This window comes from Takifugu rubripes, chromosome 17 (assembly GCF_901000725.2).
Source record: "Takifugu rubripes chromosome 17, fTakRub1.2, whole genome shotgun sequence".
In the NCBI taxonomy this organism is placed as follows: Eukaryota; Metazoa; Chordata; class Actinopteri; order Tetraodontiformes; family Tetraodontidae; genus Takifugu; species Takifugu rubripes.
In genome coordinates, this window is record NC_042301.1 from 5,111,114 (window position 1) to 5,130,848 (window position 19,735).

Below are 19,735 nucleotides of genomic sequence, written 5' to 3' on the forward strand. Positions count from 1 at the left end.
TCAACTCATGTTTCTGACTTTTGAAGAGAATTGTGTTTGCTTTTTGTATATGTTTCTGTTTTCTGTTACAGTTAGTTTAGAAGTTAAGGATAATATAGGTAATCATTAGCAAGAGTAAAAACAATAAGTAGTCAGTTGACCCTTCCTTGACATAACTGTTGTTTGGATAATTGTAATCAGGGGAGACAGTCAGGCTGAAAGTGTTAAACAAACATCGTAAAACTGGACAGCATAGTTTAGTGGTGTTGATAAGTGAAATTAAATTGAAACAGTTAAAAACAATGGAGAACAAAGACTACGCCAGCATCCAATGGAACTGGAAGAAGACAAGGTCATCCAATTAGAATACAACATAGGACTGGATTAGCATCAGTAATTTGCCTATGTGTTTCTATAAAAGACTGGGTCAAGGGATAGTTAGGTTGTCAGACTTTATGCCCTGACAATTGACTTTGTTATTGTAGGGTTTTGAACTGGCCCGGAGCTCCGTGATATTTGTATCTTGAATCGGTTCTATTTGCTAAATACATTTTGAAATTGTCATTTTTCTTCTTGAAGTCTTCATTCAAAGAACACGCGGATCAGCAGTAACACATTTTAGTGTATAGCGATCCAACAATTTAACGTATGTTTTTTCTCATCAAACTCTCGGAAATATCGAGCCACCTTTAAAAAATAAATAAATCAACGAAGCAAATCATGCTACGCACATCCTGCATAAATTAAATGTCTTTGGCATCAGAACACCAAACTGGCCCGCGAAGCCTTCCATTATAAAGCCCATCTCAATTAAAGATTTTAAGCTCTCATTTTTTTAACACCTTAAAAATCACAAAAGGTAAGAAAAGGAACACAATCACCATAAAGGTGATGCCAAACATCACCCAGGACTCATTGACTATAATTGGATGGAGCGACTCACTCGCCCTGTCATAAACACAGTTGAGGTTGCTCTCCAGTTTGTGGGTGAACTCGCCCCTCCGGGGATCCGAGGAGACGTGGGTGACTTTGAAAACCTCGTAAGGGGGAATCAACACCTGGCCGTCCTCTTCCAATGCTGAGTAGTGACTTATATCAACGCCGAAACACGTGTGGACCTGGAAACACGTGTTTCCCCTCCGTCAACACCCATCAGAGCCGAGGACAAACGTGCCGAAGCGCAGCAGTTTGCCGGACGTGTTCAGATTCAATGAGGGGTAACTTGTCGTGTGGCACAACCTCTGACTGTGTTTCAGAATCTGAATGGCTTCGCTTAGATAAGCGAAAAGGGGTTGAGATTCAGAGGTGAGTTGTTTTTCAGGACCCTCCGCAGCCGTAAGGACGGTCCCCCCCGGCCGCCTCACAGCTTGTGTGTACATGTATATGGCGACTGAATGCTGTTTCTGCATGTAACGGTGCTCAGGAGTTGTAGCTTTTTGCTCTGCATTGCTCCAGGCTTGGCTGAAGTTCATGCTGGCGTTCCATATCCTCGACCGGTCTGCTGTGACTATGACCTTGGACGTACAGGCATCGGGATTCAGATCCAGGTCTGGATCCTGATCATCCTGCATCAGGAACGTCTGTTATAGCATTTGGCCGTTCGTGATACTTCAAGTTACACTTATACAACCTAATTCCGTGAAGAGAATACCTGTCCAAGGAGATAGTGCCAGCTGCTATGTAAAACAGCAAAGATCAGCAGTGCACTTAAAAAGACAATTGCAGTAATGGCGCATGTAGACAAAGATCTCCTCTGGCATGTTTCCCTGTCGCTGGCAGGCATAATGAATCTGGAACACAGTAAAAATGATGCGTCATCCACTACAGAACTCTGTGATGTCTGGATTGTACAGAGCCAAAGCTGTGTTTTCCTTTTCAAACCCGCGTTTGTTTCTTTCAGGCACATCCAGTTTGGCAATTGGAAAAGTTTAGCGACCCTTTGTGTGTTGCTGCTGATGGCTTTTCTATTATTTAATGACCCGTTCCTCCTGCTCTGGTGGCCTCAGGAACCTGCGCAAGTAAGAGAACACATTTGACCCTTTCTATAATCACCGTAGTGGCATTTGCCTGTAAATATATACTGGAACAAACGATGAAGCTGCATTACACTTCAATCTGAATATGCAACACTCGTGAATGTAATTGCTGACTGCTGTTCCTGCCTGCGGCTGCTGCAGGGATCAGAAACCGGTGGGTTGCCCCCGCCCGCGAGACGTACCCCGCTGACAACAACAATGGTGCTGATCTGCAGCCGCTACCACCGACCTGTTTGTCGACTGGCTCGTCAGCAGATGGTGTCCTTTTCAAATGGAAACAGAAACCTGAGTAAAAATGCCTGGACACGCTTATTTGTGTTCTGGTAAATGACTTACAAGTAAAGTAAATACACATTGGCTGGTCGGCTGAGTCGCCTCATAGCCAGAAGGGTCTAGGATCAATCCCAGATCCGTGTGGGTTTCCTCCCAAAGTCCAAAGATAAGGACATCAGATTGATTGGAGACACCCCCAGGGTTGAGTGTATGGGTGAACGGTGCCCTGTAGTGACCTGTCCAGGATCCAGAGGATTCCTGCCTCTGACCTGGTGATGATTGACATGGAGTCTAGAGCCCCCCTGTGGCCAAGATTAGAAAAAAGGAAAACATATTCACCATTAACTACCTGCTTATTAACACGTGTATAAGCAGCATATTGATGCTTCATGATTTATTACCAAGCAGTTGTGACCTTATTCTGTATGATAGTTAATGGCGAATACATGGTGTTACTGTAATGATGGATTGATGGATCTTTACTGTTCCCTTTCCTTTAAAGGCTGAAAAATAAATTGTGTTTTCCATTAAACCGCCAAAATGTTGCATCAGAATTAGGGAGCACAGCCTTATGAGTCTACACCAAGCTTCCACAATTCTAGTTCAGGCTTCCATTTAAGGTCACGATAGAGGCTCTGTTATTTGCATTTATATTATCTGATTATCTATCCAATGTAACGTTACTGAACACTGTAGTACGCACCCTGACAAGATGTTTGAGTCCACTTTGTCTGCGTTTACATAAATGAAAATTTGCATGTGTGCTTTTGCCTAATTAAACAAAAGCACACATGCAATTTCTTCAGACACTTTGACTTTTTCTTAGCCAATGATGGCGTTTGGAAATATTTGGATGGATTAGATTAGAAATACTTTGATCACCAGAGCATTTATTCAGGTGTCTTAAGTCCAAATGCTTCAGAATGCATTAAGAGTCCGTTTGAAGATTAAGGTCTCTAAAAGACAGAGGAACAAGAATGTGTGTGCGTGTGTCTGTTCTTGTACCTGCTCCATGTCTACTCAGTAGCAGGAAGGTTGAGCTGAGAATTGGGTTTAGGTCAGTGTCAGAATTAGCTGGGATGCTTAGGGTAAGGGTAGGGAGCTGGGTAATACAATGAGCCTATGAAAGTCCTCACAAAGATAGAAGAGCAAGAACATGTGTGCGATTGTGCGCGTATGTTCCTCGACATCAGAGCAAATATTCTGTAGTACGTTAATCTTGTGTTCCACAAACGTTTGTGAAGATAAACCCTGTCCTTTCCCTTGTACGGTCAACGAAGCAGCGCGGCCTTATTTGCATCACTCTCCTGTATCTCTCACCTGGAGTTTATCTGCCTTTACTGAACATTATATACAGTAGGAGCAGCACCAGCGGCGCGCGCTAGAGGGACATTCAGGACATTAAGTTAGATGCAGCCATGACATTTCTACATCAGGGGAGAATGGAAGCAGTAGCAGTTTGGGCCCTTTTACTCAGCTGTGGAGTCTCGACAGCAACGGAACAGGTAATAAACCAGCAGTTATGACTATTTATTCCAGCGTTTGTCTTTTAACCAAGCAGTCTGTTCATTCTCCTGTCTGAAGGTCTCCGCCATACCCGCCACAGAGCCTGTCATCACACTGGACATGGCGCCCAACGCCGTCGACGACATGTACAGCGGCTGCAAGGACAAAATGAAGACCAAGGTGGAGAAAGAGTTCCTGCCCAATGAGAAGAACACAAACAGCCAATTCAGGCAGGCGTGGGAGGAAGCGGAGCAAGTCTATAACACCAAATGGAAGAGAGAGACCGTGATGGCCAAAGAACAGTTCATTGCCATTTATGCGTATAACTTTGGCAAACGGCAGATCTACCAGGACATCAAGACGGCTATTCAGACCCAGCACTGTAACTACAAAACCACCTTCAGCTATCACTCCATGACCTTTTTCCTGACCGACGCCCTCCAGAACCTCAACGCTCGAGGACAAGAAAAAGGCAGGTGTTTCATGGCGTACCACAGAGTCGATCAGTACTTCAGCCAAAACGTCCTGGGCAAGGAGATCCGATTCGGTTACTTCACGTCGACCACGCTGCGCGGCTACAGCACCAAGCGGAGAAAGGGGAACAAGTCCTGCTTTAAAATTGAAACCTGCTACGGGGCGGACATCTCCATGTTTGGAAACGTGGACACGGAAGCGCTCATTCCTCCTTACGAGGTCTTCAATGTCACGGGGATAAAGCGCCGATGTCAGCAGCCCAGTCTTGAATGCGATGTCATCTACGAACTAAAGAGCACGCACGCTCTCTCCAATCTGAATTGTGCTCTTTTCCCACAATAACCAGCATCACAGGTCGCACGCGCTCAAGCAAGTCATTACATCGACCAACACAGTCCACCGAATTTTCTTACCTTGTCATCTACTTTAAGCTGAATGGAGGAGTCTCCCTGTGGTGTTGCTGAAAGTGTAAGCGTGCAAAACGAAAACGATTAAACATTTTTGTGCCTCCTTTATTCGTTGTTTCACATTTGTGGAATTATTTTCCTTCTGACTCTGTCCAGAAGCAAAACACGTAAAAGCCAGAGCAAACGAACCCCGAACATCTAAACCCCAAAGCAGCATTAGAGGTCATTTAAATTCAGAGCTAAAGAACCCAATAGCTTATTCCTTCTTTTGGGAATAAAAACCTCCAGACATGTAACAGTGGGGATTTACTTTTATTCACTGTACACTGATGACCTTTTGCTACTGTTGCAAATTGCGGACACACGGCCGGACCACGTATCTAACCTATCGTGCTCGTGCTCGTGCTGTGGATTCCATATTTTGTTTGACCATTGCTGAAATCCTAATACGGGGTGTGACTTTGCCTCAGCTGGCAGAGAGTTACAGAAGATCCCACCCCAAAGCCAGCATACAGAGGCTCGCTGAACTGAGCCTTGAACTTGTGGATGAGCTCCATGTTCTCCTTCACCGCGTAAAATGCGACGGTGTTGCCTGCGTAATCCAGGTACACCCCGATCCGCGTGGCCCTGGGGGCGTCGGGGAGGTCCCGGTCTACTTTACTGTGCCAGGCGGAGTAGCCCGAGTCCGAGCAGAGGAGACTCCAAGACTTGTCGTTGTAGCCCAGCAGGCTGTGCGAGTTCTTCCCTTTGCGACTGATGCTCCTGTAAGCCACCCCGATGGAAAACTCCCCCGTCCACTCGGCCTCCCAGTAAAACCTAAACCCCGACAGAGGCTCCTTGCACAACACCTGCGAGAACCCATCGAAACGCTCGGGGTGATCCGGGTAAAAGTGGACCGTTTTCTTCCGCGTGACCTTCTGGTTGCCGTCTGACATGACCAGCTCTTTGTAGGCAGTGTTTGGGTCAAAGGTCATCTTGCAGGAGTCTGAATAAAGAGCCAAATAAGCAGGTTTTTTATGACCAATATTTAATGTATCCATGCAACATTCCTGTATTCTCTTTTCTTTTCTCCTTTTATACTCACATCGTAGGAAGTCCGCCCTCGTTTTCGGCTCCTGAAGATCAGCTCTTGAGGGAACTGAAGAAACACGGTCATTATAGTCAGATATAAGAACGCTGACTTTCATGTTAATGCACATTTACACAACGCTTCGTTTACCTTTCAGTCGTTTGTCTCCGTTTCTTGGTAAAAGTATGTACACGGGGGTTTCGTTAACTGTGTGGACGATACAATTACAGATGTGTGCAAAGCACGTGGAATACCAGATGTATTGAGTCTCATCTGCGTGACACAAACCTGTCTTGGAAATTTTGCTCAGTTCTTTCTTGCAGATGTCATCCAGATGTTCCTTCATGTCTATGGCCGTCTTGCTCATCTCGCCGAAGGAAAACTGAGGGTTGATTAGAACTTTGGGCACCATGGCTTCGGGAGGAACGCACAAGGTGGGAAAATTCTGGACGCGCAGAACAAAAAGGAATGAAACACTCCGATGTGAAGGCAAACGTACCGTTTCGCCTCGCCCGCGGGCACCTGCAGGAAGTGGATGTTGTCTTCTGTCTCCAGGATCTGCCGCAGCTCCGCGTCTCGCCGCTGCAGCTCCATTATCTCCTGCTCCAGGCGCTCCACGTAGCCGTCGGCCTGCCCCATCGCCGCCTGCATGTTGGCCATTATCATCTGGTTGATTTCAGCCTTCCAGCGCTCCACCGCCTGCAGCATCTCGTGGAAGGTCTTATCGCTTTCTGCCTGCGCTCGCTGGGCGCCGCTCTACGGGGCAAAAAATCCATTTATCCACAGGTTTCCAAGGGTGACATCCGACGTCATGTGACCCTGATGTCTGCGGTCTTACTTTTAATACGTCCACGTTGTGTTTGAGCTCCTGCAGCTCCTTCATCCTCTCTTGAATGATGTACTGGACTTCAGACTGTGTGACCACCAAGATTTTCTAGCGAAACAAGATATTCGTTTATCCCAGAACAAGATAAAAGGATCCGTGGATCTGTAAATCCACAAATGACCCCCTCCGTTAAAAAAATAAATTCCATTGAGAGACAAGAAACGACTTTCGACCTTCAGACTCACTTGCTTTTCGATCCGCTCTTCCTCCGCTGAGGCGATGTTGTGGCCGCGGTGCTCTCTGACAGTGCACAGCACACAGATGCACATCTGGTCGGAGCGACAGAAGAGCTCCAGGCCTTTCTCGTGGTGGGGGCAGATCTTCCTGTCCAGATGACCGGTCTCGTCCACCAGCTTGTGTCTCTTGAAGGTGGAGGACTCGTAATGCGGCTTGACGTGGGTTTCGCAGTAGTAGGCCAGGCACATCAGGCACGACTTGACCGCTTTATTGCGGCGACCCACGCAGAAGTCGCAGTAGGACTCGCGGTGCATGTAGGGAAACGGCATGAGCTCCGGAAGCTGGCGCCGCGGCTCGTGGTTCACGTCGGGCAGATTGCGTCGCAGCACGGGCCGTGGCGTGAAGGTCGCGCGGCACTGCGGACAACTGTACACCCCCATGTGGTCAAACTGGTCCCAGTAGATCTTGATGCACTCCAGGCAGTAGGTGTCTCCACAAGGAATGGTGACCGGATCTCGGAGCGCATCGGCACAGAGGGGGCAGTAAAGCTCCGGTGGTGAAGGAAAACTCGACTCCGCCATGTTGCCTTTAGGTGGAAATGATCGATCGATATTTGTGATGCTCGACGTGCGACGATCCTGAAGGTCCTTTCCAGACTAGAGGCGACGAGGGCGGTGATATTTAAAGGCAAGCTTTGTTTTGACTGTCAATAAAAGATCTGAGTGAAACTACAGGTGCTAAAATCTGCAACCATATAGGAATTTGTCCACCGAGCAGGAACTTCAGGTAAACATTACGTAAGGTTAAGTTACTACCCCAAACACCAGTCTGTCTGTTTTCAACACCCACGCCACCCAGCATTTAACTGGGATTTAGCATAAAGTGTTAGCATTTAACAGTATTACGCTATATCTATGACTGTGCCATCACGGGTTTGTGACTTTCCATTGTTTAAGACCCGTTGCCCCTGACAACCGTCGTTTTGGCTGTGGGTTGCTTTACTGAGAATATTCCACCCTTTTGCTTTCCATTTGGCCAAGCACTGAGTTTCATGATGGTGCCTGATTTCAAAACAACCTTTTCTGTTTATGCTGGAAACAGAGAGGACAGCGACAGGATCGTTGTGCGGGTAGACAGAAAGAACAATTCAGCTAAACCCCAATCCTGACCAGAAACTCTGTGTTTTATTACTCCGTGAATGAATCAATACTTTATTATGCTGTTTACTGTGTTACGGTCCCCTCAGAATGAGCCCCCTCTTTACACATTTATTAATGTGATTTCTCTTAATTGTCTGTTTAACATATTTGATTAACACTGCAGATGTCTTGACTCCTTCTTTGAATCATAGTTATAACGCCTTTGCACCTGCTCACAGGGAGAACCAATCTCCTGTAGTTTAGTATAGGATGTATTTAGGTCTTTCACGCGTGCTGCAGGGGGAAGTCAGGACATAAACAAAGGACAAAAGATCCAGAAAGATTAACCAGATTGCAGCAACATCTTAAAAATAGGTGTGGAGCAGAAGTCAGGGTTTTTCCTTTTGACTGCACCAAAATAGCTTGTGGGTGGACTTTTTTTAAGCATTGAAAGGCTGGAGGACTTACTATTGTTACATCCCAGTCTAGGGGTTTGGGAGCATAATAAAAGTGGCTGGCTCAGGGAGTTAAAAAGAGTGATTTATTGTAATTAAATAAAACAATACAAATAACATCAGTCCTTAAACGCACAGGTTTACAGTTGTAACAAAGAGTGGATGACGAGACTAGAGAAGCCAGTCAATACAGCCTACCTTCTGAATTGACCCACTAACTAAACCCCAAGTCAAAGAAAAGAGAAATTAGTGCTATTTACAGGTGCTATAAAAGGTTGAGCCCAACTTGCAAGTAAGGTGAAAACCTCAACAAGAATAAAGGGCTCGGTCAAAGCAGCAATAATTCACACACAAAGTTTTTAGCAGTTCAACAATGAAAAGGCCTTCCTCTCATACAAAAACCTCTACTAGGATCCTTCCACCTTTGTATCAGCCAATCAGGACGCAGGAACGTTGATGATCTTCAGGTGGAACTTGTTGACCATCTGCACCTACCAAAGACTTTCAAACAGAGAGAGATGTCTTACTCGTCAGTAGAAAGTAAGACAAAAACAAAGATCTCCTATTACATGAGAACGTGTTACTCTGACACTAAAATAATATACAAAACAAGTCAACAGCCAAAGTGTAACATCGGGAACAGTTCGAGTCCCCCCCCCCCAAAAAATACTGTGTACACACGCACACACACAATTCTATCTTTGTGAGGACTATTAAAAAAGACAATCATGCATTCCCCAGCTCACATCCAAACTAACTCCTTTACCCCAATCCCAAACTAAACCCAATTCCAATGTTAAAACCAGGCTTTAACCCTCAGTCTGGACAGTCTTTGATGGGGGACTGGACAGGCTGGACTATTGCAACTCAGTCCTTATAAGAAGGTTAAAAAAAAATCGGCAGTCCACAGAGCTGCAAGAAACCAAAAATTAGGAGCACATCAGTCCAGCCTTGGATTCACTCCGCTGGCTCCCTGTCCTGGGCTGAGTACAAGATCTGTCACTCACCAGTGTATCCATGGTAACGCTCCTCCCTACCTCAAGGAGCGGATCACCCAACGTGACACAACAAACTCCCTCCGCTCATCTTTTCTTCACATCCGCAGAGTTCATACTTTTAGAACTGCTGTTATGTGTCTTTGAGATTTAAACTGTAAAGTGCAAAGCAAATAAAATGCAAAAAGTGTCCTCACATCGCTGGTAGAATGCAGATTTTGGCCCTCAAGTTGTAGCAAGTATTTAAAAAAAACACACACACACAATGTGCTGGTTTTAAATCTTACATCTTTAAATAAACCACCAAAACTTTTGGTTATGTCATTTGATGTTTTTTAGATCAGATGTGCGTGGGAAAACACCCCAAATTTCCACTTCCACAACACTCTCAGAGACAAAATGGAGCAAAATCTTTATTGACCAAGAAGAGTGATCACATGGATAATACAGGACCCCACCAGCATTTTCACAGAAACTGGAGATTGTGAAAGCATTTTAGTTCCAATACATGAGAAGAAGCATAATAAAAAGGTGTAAATCCATATGAGCTGATGCAGTGCAGGGATTTCATTTCAACATAAGCAATAATGTTACGCAGAGAGACGCCACAGTGGGTGAGGAGCTCATCGCTGCAGTGCTGGAAAGAATCGGTCCCCTGACCTTCAAGGCTCCCTGCCGGTCCACTGAAAGTGGTGCCGGCTCTGGTTTCACCTCCCACCGTTGCTTACATCAAGAGGGCCGAGTTACATGGCAATCTTGTTGGTAAGAGGAATAATGAGGGGGAAAAGGTTTAGGGTTTTAATTTGGGGTTTTAAAATGGACGGAACATTTGTCCGACAGGTTGCCGATGGCTCAAAACGCTCATCCGAACCTAAAAGAACAAAGAAAAACAGGGTTACACCAGCAGACGCATCACGTGGTTGTGCAGTTTGAAGGGAGAGGAACAGGCTCTTACCTCGGCTGCTTTACCGAAGAACAGAACAGCCGTAAACCAAACTCCTACATTTGAACGCGGCGAGTTTTTGTTTTTTAAAGCTTTTCCTTGGTGCAGTGACAGACCTTGAAAAACATGTCAGACTTTCTCTGTTTTCTATCATCTTTAGAACATCAACAGGTGTGAAATCAAAACTCTGGGATGTGCTTCGTGTTCTTTAACCATGAACAGACCTACACAGGGTTTTAGGCGGCTGTCACAGCAATTACACATCAATTATAATCCTTTTTAGCATGCCGCTGTCCCGCATTAGCACTCTGTTATACTGACAGGATTATTTTGTGAGTATAACACAAAAAGAGCCCTTTTCATCTTTGCTAAAGCCTCGTGGATAAACAAGCGACAAGAGACTTGGTCTAATTCTATAGTTTCCGCGTAACAGGGTGGCAGCGAGTGTGTGCAGCACTATAGTGATGCTACACATACGATAACTGCTTAAGAATAACTCCATAGGTAAGGCAGTTTTTCTTTATTTACCCTTACATTTCCTAGATCACTTTGGCCCCATCCACGTCTGATGAGCAGTGGGCGGGTGGCGCAGTGGACTAGATCAGAATGAATCGTTTTTCCAAGGCAAATATTGGTCATTACAAAATACAGCAAGTAAATACGTGAGCTAAGGAATGCCGAAGCGAGTGCGGTGGGGTCGGCTATATGAACACAACAGCGATGTGGATACAGTCTGAGTACACAAGCGTTCATTCAGTTTATAGAAAAGGCCAAATCGAAGCTGATTGTGGAGTTTCTTTTCTACATGTACTTCGGACTGAGGAAGACGCCATCTGGATCGGTGGAAGGGGGGGGTTAATCTCTTCAAACAGCAGAATATCTGACACATCCAGGGCTGGGTCTGAGGCGGGAAGTGCTACATGGCACGGGTCAGTGGGGGAGTGGGGGGGGGGGGGGGCAGAGCGGGTCGCTCTGAAGCACCTAGGGGAACCATGATGGGCCGACAAACACTGTGGGGGAGGGAGGGAGGGTCTGCTACTACTGCTGATGCTACAGCTGCTGTCAGGGAGGAGGGGACACGGGCGTAAAACGAGTAGGAGGGCATGAAATGTAAAAACAATGGAGGCAAAAATGGTGGACATAGGGTAGTGGTGGAGAGGAGGGGGGGTGGGCATGGAGCTGGGGGATTTCCATCCTCTTGGCCCCGAACACAAAGGCCTTTTTTAGTCTGTCCAGTCTTTCTTGATGTTGAGGTTCCATTCCCAGGACAGCAGATCGTGCTTGTCATCGTCAGTGAACTTAGATTTGATGTTGTATTGGCCGCGTGCCAACAGTCCTGTGGGAGCTTCTTCCAAAGAGGTCAGGAAGTCATATTCAGCATCTCGGGGGCCGTAGCTGCCCACCATGTAGTCTGTCTTATCAACTGTGGACAGAAGAAAGTGGACAGCACAATCAGAGATATCTCCAGAAAGAGGAACTAGTACATCCATCTATCCATCTATCTATCTATCTATCTATCTATCTATCTATCTATCTATCTATCTATCTATCTATCTATCTATCTATCTATCTATCTATCTATCTATCTATCTATCTATCTATCTATCTATCTATCTATCTATCTATCTATCTATCTATCTTCCTTTAAAAGGTAGTAAATTGCCATGTTTCTGGTCTATTGTCCACTGGTCCAGACTGTTTAACTGCTATAACGCCATTTGGCCAGTAGGTGTCACTGTTACCGTGTAACATGACGCCACTGCAGCCATTAGTGGAACCGGTGTTAAGAGAAATGGTGAATATTAGAAACACTCACTCCTCAATCCTTTCCTGTATGTTTGCTGTACATACTTGAGGCCTGAAACGATCTCTCGGTTCACCTGTGGACACACAGACAGGATTGGGTCTTAAAAGCTGTGCGTTGCATCGACTATTTCATAAGCAAGATGTAACATTAAATGCAAAATCTGGAGCAGCCAACTCAATGCAAACCATCAGACTATTTTAATATTTAAAGGCTGTTTCTTGTTAAATACGCTCACCTTAAAGCTGATCTTTATCTTGTATTCAACTCCCTCTTTCAGAACAAAGGCCTGTTTCTTCAAAGCTTCCAGGTCTCCTGTAACAAAGCAGCAAAGGAAGAAGACAACACATATTTCTTTACTGTAGGAAATTTAACTGACTTGAGTTCATCACATTTGTCTTTTGAGGCAGAGCTATTTTTAGAATAAAACAGCCAATCAGGCAGCTTTTCTACCAATCACAACTGGCCAAAAAACCCTACTCAGGCAAGTTACTGGTTGCATCTACAAATCTACCATTTGTGACTGATAAATGAACTGAAGAGAAGGACGTCATTCGTGACACCACAGCAGGGACGACTGGACACTGTGTGCAAGCTGTTTTCATGCTTTCTTCCTGGTCTGCAGAGCTAATGTGCCTGAGAGGGTCTGGAAGGCCTCCAAGTGCTGGTGCTACGAGGGTCACGGCTCTGGCCTGTCGCACTAGAAAAACAGGCCCTGTTGGGCATCATCATTGTTTTCTGATCCCGGCTCATTGTTTTTTCTGTTTTTCCTTCCTCAAATTCTTAAAATGGGTCCCACCCTAAACGGAAACAAGACTTATTCGGTTTGTGCATCTAGCCTTGACTTGCCTCCTACAGAAAAACAAATGTTGATTAAAAAAAAAGTCTACACTCACAAGTATTTCTTAGTGCCACTTTCCAAAACCTACTGACTGAGAATGATCAGATTGGGGGATCATCATAAGGAGGATTATATATATATTTTGGTCTTAAAAATCATAATCAAAGAGGGATAGCTACTGGTGCATTCAGAATGGCAGCTGGATTAGCAAGTGGATGAAGATGAGGTTCACCTGTCCTGCTACACATTTACATAATGACCCACAAAAGGCAAAGATATGAGGTCAGTAAGGGAGAAGGTCAAGCTGAACTTTGCTTCTGACCCATTTACCAGCCCCAGTTGTGACCAACCTTTCAGGTCCAGGATCAGGGGTTTTGGAGAGCCTTCGCAGACCAGAGACATACCAGTGACCTGGACATTGGGAATAGTGGGATCTGAAGCAGAGAAAGAACATTATTAAAAGATACATACTGAAGAATATCTCAGGCATATTTGTCTTAGGGACAAAAAACATCAACTCAGCTTCACAATGACAGGTATATTTTTGACATGACATTATCTTATGACATGTTCTCTAAGACGTAGCCGGCATCAAGAGAGAAAGAATTAGAACAGCCCTTAAATATTAATTAAGATCTAAATTACATTCACTCATCAAGTGTAACAAAGAAATGTCCTTTGTTACAGGGTGAAACTTAGTTGAATTAAATTATAGTCATTTTGAGCACTTGTTGATGCAGTTATCAATGATGTGGGCTGTTAATCAATGTGAGGAAATACCCAATTATTGTTTATCATTTGTTGTTTCTAAAAGCCCCATTGGCCGCATCTGGCTCCCCCTGGTGGTAAGCAGAGGAATGACAGAATTACATATAAAATTACATTCATATAAAACATTGAATAACAGCACAATCACAAGTGGGTATTTTATTTTTACGTAACCTTTAAAGAATACAATCTCCATTTGTTCCTGTTAAAGTAAATGAAATGAAGCCATGGCCTAACTTTTATGGGTCGATGTCAGTTTCCTTTTCTAGTTTTTTGCTATATATAAGCTCAGTGTTTATGTTCATACTGCATGTAGATTTGTTAAGAATTAAAACTCCACCTGTGCCTGGCTGCAGCTGAATACTCAGGCCTGCTGCTCTGCAGTATTTTTATTTCAGCAACAAACATGTATGACGGTACCAACTAATAATTTCCTTCTATGATAAACAAATACTGTAACTTCTTTAAAAACGTGTCAGCATTAAACAGATTTGCTCGGATTACCAGGAGATACAAATGTTCTGCTATTCCAACCCTTCCTCATTCATCCACCCCCTGCATTACCAGCAGACGTGACCCCAGGTCCGAGCAGGGTTTCCTTATATTTGCGCAGGCTCTCATCATCTTTATCCAGATCTTGGATCTCCTTCACCGATTTCTGGGCTGGCGGTTTATAATTCACCGGCTCTGGCTCCTCGTTTTCTGCAGCGATGGCTGCAAGCTGCTCTGGAGTCACCTCATCCTCGGCCATGTCTGGAATCAGAGCGGACGCGTGAGGACACCAACACTGATATGAACTTATGAGGAACATAAAGGTGACTGCATGGCAGAATGCTGTCATAAAGACAATAATAATAGTCACACTAATGATAAATCTGTGGCGAATGATAACCTGGCTGCTGAATGACATCACCCAACCTAATTTCTCTGTAATGACATCAGCAACGGCCTAATGAATGAGGAGTCATGCATCAGGTGACGGACTCATGGGGGCTTGTGGCCTTTTACGGATCCAGGCATTTTTACAGGCAGGAACACGAGACACAAGGAAAAAGATGCTGAAGTTTGTTTGTTTGTTTTTTAAAGAAAAAGGCTCATAGACTTTAATTTCTATCACTTGCACAAGAGTGCAAATGGTTGTAGCATCCCGTTGTCTTCAGAAGACGACTACAGGTGACCCGGGAGTGCAAAACTCAGTTTGAGAGGCTGTAAACATTAGTAATTAGCCCATTTTCCCACTGCACAAACAAACATCTGCTCAGCTGAGCCAAACAGTTCTTTTCTCATGACAATGACTAAAATAGCTCAATAGGAGCTCTTCAGTTACAACATTGTAAATAAGGCTCAGGGACAGGCCCCCGTTCCACTGGAAGTATTTTAACAAGCCTTTGAAAGAGAGCCATCTCAATATTTATTTATGTTTGGGATTATTTGGTTATTCACTCCGAACTTCAACATCCCGGCACCAACAATTAAAATGTCCTTCTAAATAATAGATTTCTAGCTGTAAAAACCTGTTTTCAGTGTATCTCTGGCATGTTTAAACTAACAGAAACATGTCTCCAAGCACTAAAGGCAGAAACACTGTGACTGGAGTCGTTAAACATGCTCCAGCTTTGTATATAACTGTACTTAAACTTATATATTCAGGCTACAATCCCAGAAGTATACTTCTACTTGTTAAAGGTATTAAACCCAAACATTGCGGGATAGCTCTTTAAACTGACTCTATTATGCAACTGCTTGATTAAATCTATATAACTATCTTTTAAGACACACATGCAATAATATCTTTAATAATTTAACTCCAAATGTGCAGGATTTTTTAATTGTGTAACAGCAGAGGAGATGGTCGTCTGCCATTAAATTCCGGCCCGTATATTCCTACAGTTTAACACAAACCCCACCCTAGAATAGAGGATGAAAGCAGTCTGGCTTTTTTTTTTTTTTTTAAAGATGTTTAGGAAAGATGGGGAGACTAAAAATGAAATCCGACATACTCGAATGTTCAATTATCGAGTTTGGCCTTGGGAGGAAACCCCATTGTATCCGCCACATCACAGCCCCATTATCTCCCTCCTTTTAACAGCACTACAGAATGTGTGTCCTGCAAATACAGTAAAGGAGTCGACAACATATTGAAGGAGCAGGAGCGTATTTAGTGGGAAATGACACCCGCGGCTCTGCTCTTCATCAATTGTGAGAATGATCCAGACATGGGCGTCATGTGGAAACTGCAGCTGCCGCCTCAACAAAGCGGCAACTTGGCTGTACGAGCAGCGTCAGCACTGATTTATCCAAGAACCGGCATAGAAACACTTATTTGGGCATCACTGTGCCATGTTGGCCAACACAATCTGACCGAAAGCACAAGTTCCAACGAGGGATCGCTAGTGTTTGGAAGAAGCTGCGCACACACGCAGGGTGGGACTGGAGCGGTGTCGACCACTCTGGAACAATCGGGCTTTGATGGGCTGCGGCTAACGCTAGCCTGCTAACTTTCCATCAGTCCGACAACATGTCTGGAACCAACCCCGCGATGCCGACGGCTTTTAATCGGGCTCTTAATGGCCGCAGTCACCGGAGAAGACGTACCTTTTACACGCAGAGTGGTGATTTCAGGCTCCTTCGCTGTACGTGCGTTCGCAGTTGGTGGATCTGCCGCTATGGCGAACAAGGGAACGGCGCCGCCCCGCGCGACGCTCGCGCGGCAAGTTTCCGGGAATCCGCGCGGAGTTCACGCAAGCGACGCACAACGCGGGAGCGAGTGGACGTTCATGTTATGCGTGAATCCAAATCCGGACAAAGCAGAGATTCAAATCCGAGATTCCAGGACAATCGATTCAAAACTTGTCCGTAAACCGTTTAAAGGCAAAGGCCAACACGAGGAGTCAGGATGGCACGAAAGACATGACAGTCTGATCTTCCATATTTAACATTCTTTCAGAATTAAAAACATACTGGCGATTTGACCAGTGTTCAATCCAATCATCAAGAAAAAGAGGGGAAAAAAGAAACGACAAATGTAACACCTGCATATGTACAAACTGCCGTGTTTACATAAAACTTACAGCATTGAAAGAAAACTCCATGGTCACAAACTTAGCATTTACATGTTTTAAAAAAGGTGTTGGTGGGTTTAAAAATAGCCAATGATGGAAAAGCATTAGAGGTACCAATGGTCTTAGAAAGAAAAATTCAAAATCTACCCGTTTTCCAAAAATGGCAAAAGCATAAGTGTCAAATACAGTAAAATGGCTTCAAAACAGTTGTGATGCAGTATATGGAGCAGAATCATCCAAGCACCTCTAACTGGTGTCCATCTGAAAAGCAATAAAAATGGCAATTATTGTACATTCCAAGCTTTACCCAGAAAAACTAAAAAATATTTCATGCGACATGAGCATACTTTGGCATTGTAGGCATCTAACTGGGCATCCAGCTCCTCTGCAGACAGTTGAGGTCGGCCTCCTCCTCCTCCTCCTCCTCCTCCTCTTCCTCTTCCTCTCCCCCCTCCTCCTCTTCCTCCCCGACTTCTAAAGTTCCCGCCACGTGCGCTTCGGCTTTTTTCCCCCCAGTCAAACTTAGGCTGCCCAAGCCTGGTTCTGTCAAATCCTCTGCAAAGAGCAAGATCAAGATCTTTTGTGATCGGGGATAAACTGCTTTAATATGTACCTTCTGACGTAAAACAATCAACACAGCAGTGCCTTTAGCTTCATACCCTACCCTGCTGTGGATGTTCTACTGCTTGCCTCCACTTGTGATGTCACTTGTTGGATTTTCATTGGGTGGCCTAAGAAAATCAAACGGCATTAAACATTAACAGCATATATACAAAACACACAATAGCTTCTGTACATATGATACATTATCTTTTCATTGATATAGTAAATGTAAAGGTCAGGCATGTGAAATTTGATTACCTATTTTATCATTTATAAGCAATATATTTATAAAACCAAACAGTAATGAGTGTTCTTACTCATGACTATGACCCATCACACGCTGTCAATTTTCTACATAAATATTTGGGACAAGTTCAATATCTTCTACAAGTAACTTCTAGTTATAAGCCTCGCTATACTCCAGTTCCAACAAGAGCTAGTGCGTTCAAGTGGGAATTTCAGCATAGTCAAAAGAAAAAATCCATACCATCAAGAGGGACACCATTGTATTGCTTTAAGGCTTTCAGTGCATCTGCCTTAAGTTCAAAATGAACATCCGCTGTTCCTTTACTGCGGCCTGACCGGTCATAGTGGACGGATGCCTCTTTTAATGGCCCGAACTCTGCAAACAATTCCTGAGGAGAAAATCAGAATCGTCTGGCACAGCACTTCCATAACGCAAGTCTCACGAGCACATGTTGCAAGTAATTACCCTGAGATCGGAGTCGGACACACCAAAGTCCAGGTTGGAAACCAAGAGTTTCGCGCTGCCTTCTGCTTCACTGCTTTGAGGTCCATTGGCGTGCTCCTCAAACAAGTCATGCTGCCATTTGTCTGGTAGCTCGCTGGGCTGTGAAAGGCAAGTCTGTTCAAATTTGTGCTTGACACCATTGTTAAAAACGTCCAGCTTCAACGAAAACATGAGAAATCATCATTAAAAGAACTTGATACCAGAATTTGTATTCACCTTGAGTCAGAGAGCTATTGGTCAAAAGTAGCAGTCAAATTGGCTTTTACACAGGTACATTTCTGCAATAATAATTGGCCTGCAGGACTCGTTCATCGGTGGGTAATCCTCCTCACCTGGCCACTTGATAAAATAGGGCTCGGACGACAGCAGCCATCTTGAAAAAAAGTCCATCTCCATCAAGGACAATTTCACACCGACTTCTGGCCGTGTATAATTTTTTAATGGCGCCCGTTAACTTTGTCGTCACGAAGTAAACTGAGAACATTTGTTCCAGTTAGTCTAGAGCCTTTTCCAACACTCGCAACCAGAAGTGGAAGTCCGCTGAAGCACCGGAAACCCGCACATAACACACAGCGAAGCAGGTTAACGTTTCATTTTAACATTTTTTGCACATTCATTTCAGTAGCATATATTTCGTACCCGGGTGTATGGGGTGTATCTGTCGTTTCTTTCGCGCTGAAAGTTGTCACGACGATCCCGCGCCGGCCTCGATGGCCGACGGCCTGAACTTCTTCCAGTTGGTCTAGATGAGCCACCTTCGCGTCCACTGCCTGCTTTCTTATTTAGTTTTATGATGTCGTCCAGAGACATGTTCACCTTGTCGGCCATTCTTAAAACGCTGAAAACGACACAAAGGAAATCGGGACGGTTAACTAAAGGTTTGTTCCCTCCACGCCAGTGCCGCGGTGACGTTGAAACTACCGGAAGGAACGTAGTATGCAAAATAACATTAGCATCTCGCGCTCCTCCTCCTCTTTCTTCTTCTTCTGATCCTTGGTCTTCTTCGTTTGTGTTATGGGAATTTGCTATCCATTTCTGGGAGCATTACCGCCACCTACTGATTTAGGGCGATAAATTAGACAGTTAGGCTACTCTTTCAGAGAGAAAAACACAAATAAACCCACAAAAAATTTAATCGTTCCAATTAGTCTGTGTTGTGTAGAAACTAAAATGTTCAAACAGATCATCCCTCTCCTCGGTCTTCTGTTGTTTTTTCTGCTTCTATTCTTATTCTTTTGTTTAATGACGGGTGGCAACCAGCGTCGAGGTCCATTAGCGCCACCTACTGTGTGGAATGTGGATCAGAGTGAAACCCTTTGGAGCGATCACACTGCCAAAAACCAACGAATTTAATGCTGACTAAATTTTATAAATTCATATCGAATAATTATTTAACCATTTGTTCCTTGGCCATTGTGGAGATTTCCTAAAGAAAAATGTCATTAAATTCGTTCATAACTTGAGTTATTTTGTTCAGAGACAGAATTCCTGTAAGATCAGTGGAAGGAAACATGGCCGTACATCATGGCCTGCTGTATAGGACTGTCAAGTAGATGGATAATGTGAA

At 44.4% G+C, this 19,735-nt stretch overlaps 4 protein-coding genes and 1 long non-coding RNA gene across 6 annotated transcripts; 1 reads left to right on the top strand and 4 right to left on the bottom strand.

The window, feature by feature from the left end:
- Positions 1 to 961: 961 nt before the first annotated feature.
- Positions 962 to 2,227, bottom strand: LOC115253256 (uncharacterized). Its single transcript, XR_003891542.1, has 3 exons — positions 2,087 to 2,227; positions 1,631 to 1,989; positions 962 to 1,544 (listed from the first exon to the last, which is right to left on the bottom strand). It is a non-coding gene; the product is annotated as an uncharacterized lncRNA (long non-coding RNA).
- Positions 2,228 to 3,632: 1,405 nt separating this feature from the next.
- Positions 3,633 to 4,783, top strand: LOC101077959 (NAD(P)(+)--arginine ADP-ribosyltransferase 1-like). Its single transcript, XM_003972133.3, has 2 exons — positions 3,633 to 3,793; positions 3,873 to 4,783. Exons 1-2 carry the CDS (start codon positions 3,707 to 3,709, stop codon positions 4,608 to 4,610), a joined length of 825 nt encoding a protein of 274 aa, XP_003972182.3. The 5' UTR covers positions 3,633 to 3,706; the 3' UTR covers positions 4,611 to 4,783.
- Positions 4,784 to 4,968: 185 nt separating this feature from the next.
- ftr84 (finTRIM family, member 84) lies at positions 4,969 to 7,477 on the bottom strand. The gene is made up of 7 exons (XM_003972134.3): positions 6,816 to 7,477; positions 6,583 to 6,678; positions 6,267 to 6,500; positions 6,033 to 6,189; positions 5,895 to 5,951; positions 5,760 to 5,813; positions 4,969 to 5,660 (listed from the first exon to the last, which is right to left on the bottom strand). Exons 1-7 carry the CDS (start codon positions 7,386 to 7,388, stop codon positions 5,119 to 5,121), a joined length of 1,713 nt encoding a protein of 570 aa, XP_003972183.2. The 5' UTR covers positions 7,389 to 7,477; the 3' UTR covers positions 4,969 to 5,118.
- A 2,319-nt stretch (positions 7,478 to 9,796) lies between these two features.
- Positions 9,797 to 16,632, bottom strand: LOC101075986 (rho GDP-dissociation inhibitor 1-like). Of its 2 annotated transcripts, XR_003891698.1 has the most exons (7): positions 16,348 to 16,632; positions 14,317 to 14,505; positions 13,335 to 13,418; positions 12,382 to 12,458; positions 12,156 to 12,219; positions 10,352 to 11,762; positions 9,797 to 10,267 (listed from the first exon to the last, which is right to left on the bottom strand). XR_003891698.1 is itself a non-coding variant. In XM_003972124.3 (6 exons), exons 2-6 carry the CDS (start codon positions 14,501 to 14,503, stop codon positions 11,563 to 11,565), a joined length of 612 nt encoding a protein of 203 aa, XP_003972173.1. In that variant the 5' UTR covers positions 14,504 to 14,505; positions 16,348 to 16,632; the 3' UTR covers positions 9,797 to 11,562. The 2 variants fall into 2 exon arrangements, 1 of the variants encoding a protein (XP_003972173.1); XM_003972124.3 differs by having other exon boundaries at positions 9,797 to 11,762.
- A 159-nt stretch (positions 16,633 to 16,791) lies between these two features.
- Positions 16,792 to 19,110, bottom strand: LOC101078406 (aly/REF export factor 2). The gene is made up of 6 exons (XM_011612542.2): positions 18,808 to 19,110; positions 18,130 to 18,267; positions 17,905 to 18,052; positions 17,479 to 17,545; positions 17,162 to 17,369; positions 16,792 to 17,075 (listed from the first exon to the last, which is right to left on the bottom strand). The coding sequence occupies exons 1-6, from the start codon at positions 18,994 to 18,996 to the stop codon at positions 17,061 to 17,063; spliced, it is 765 nt and encodes a 254-aa protein (XP_011610844.2). The 5' UTR covers positions 18,997 to 19,110; the 3' UTR covers positions 16,792 to 17,060.
- Positions 19,111 to 19,735: the final 625 nt, after the last annotated feature.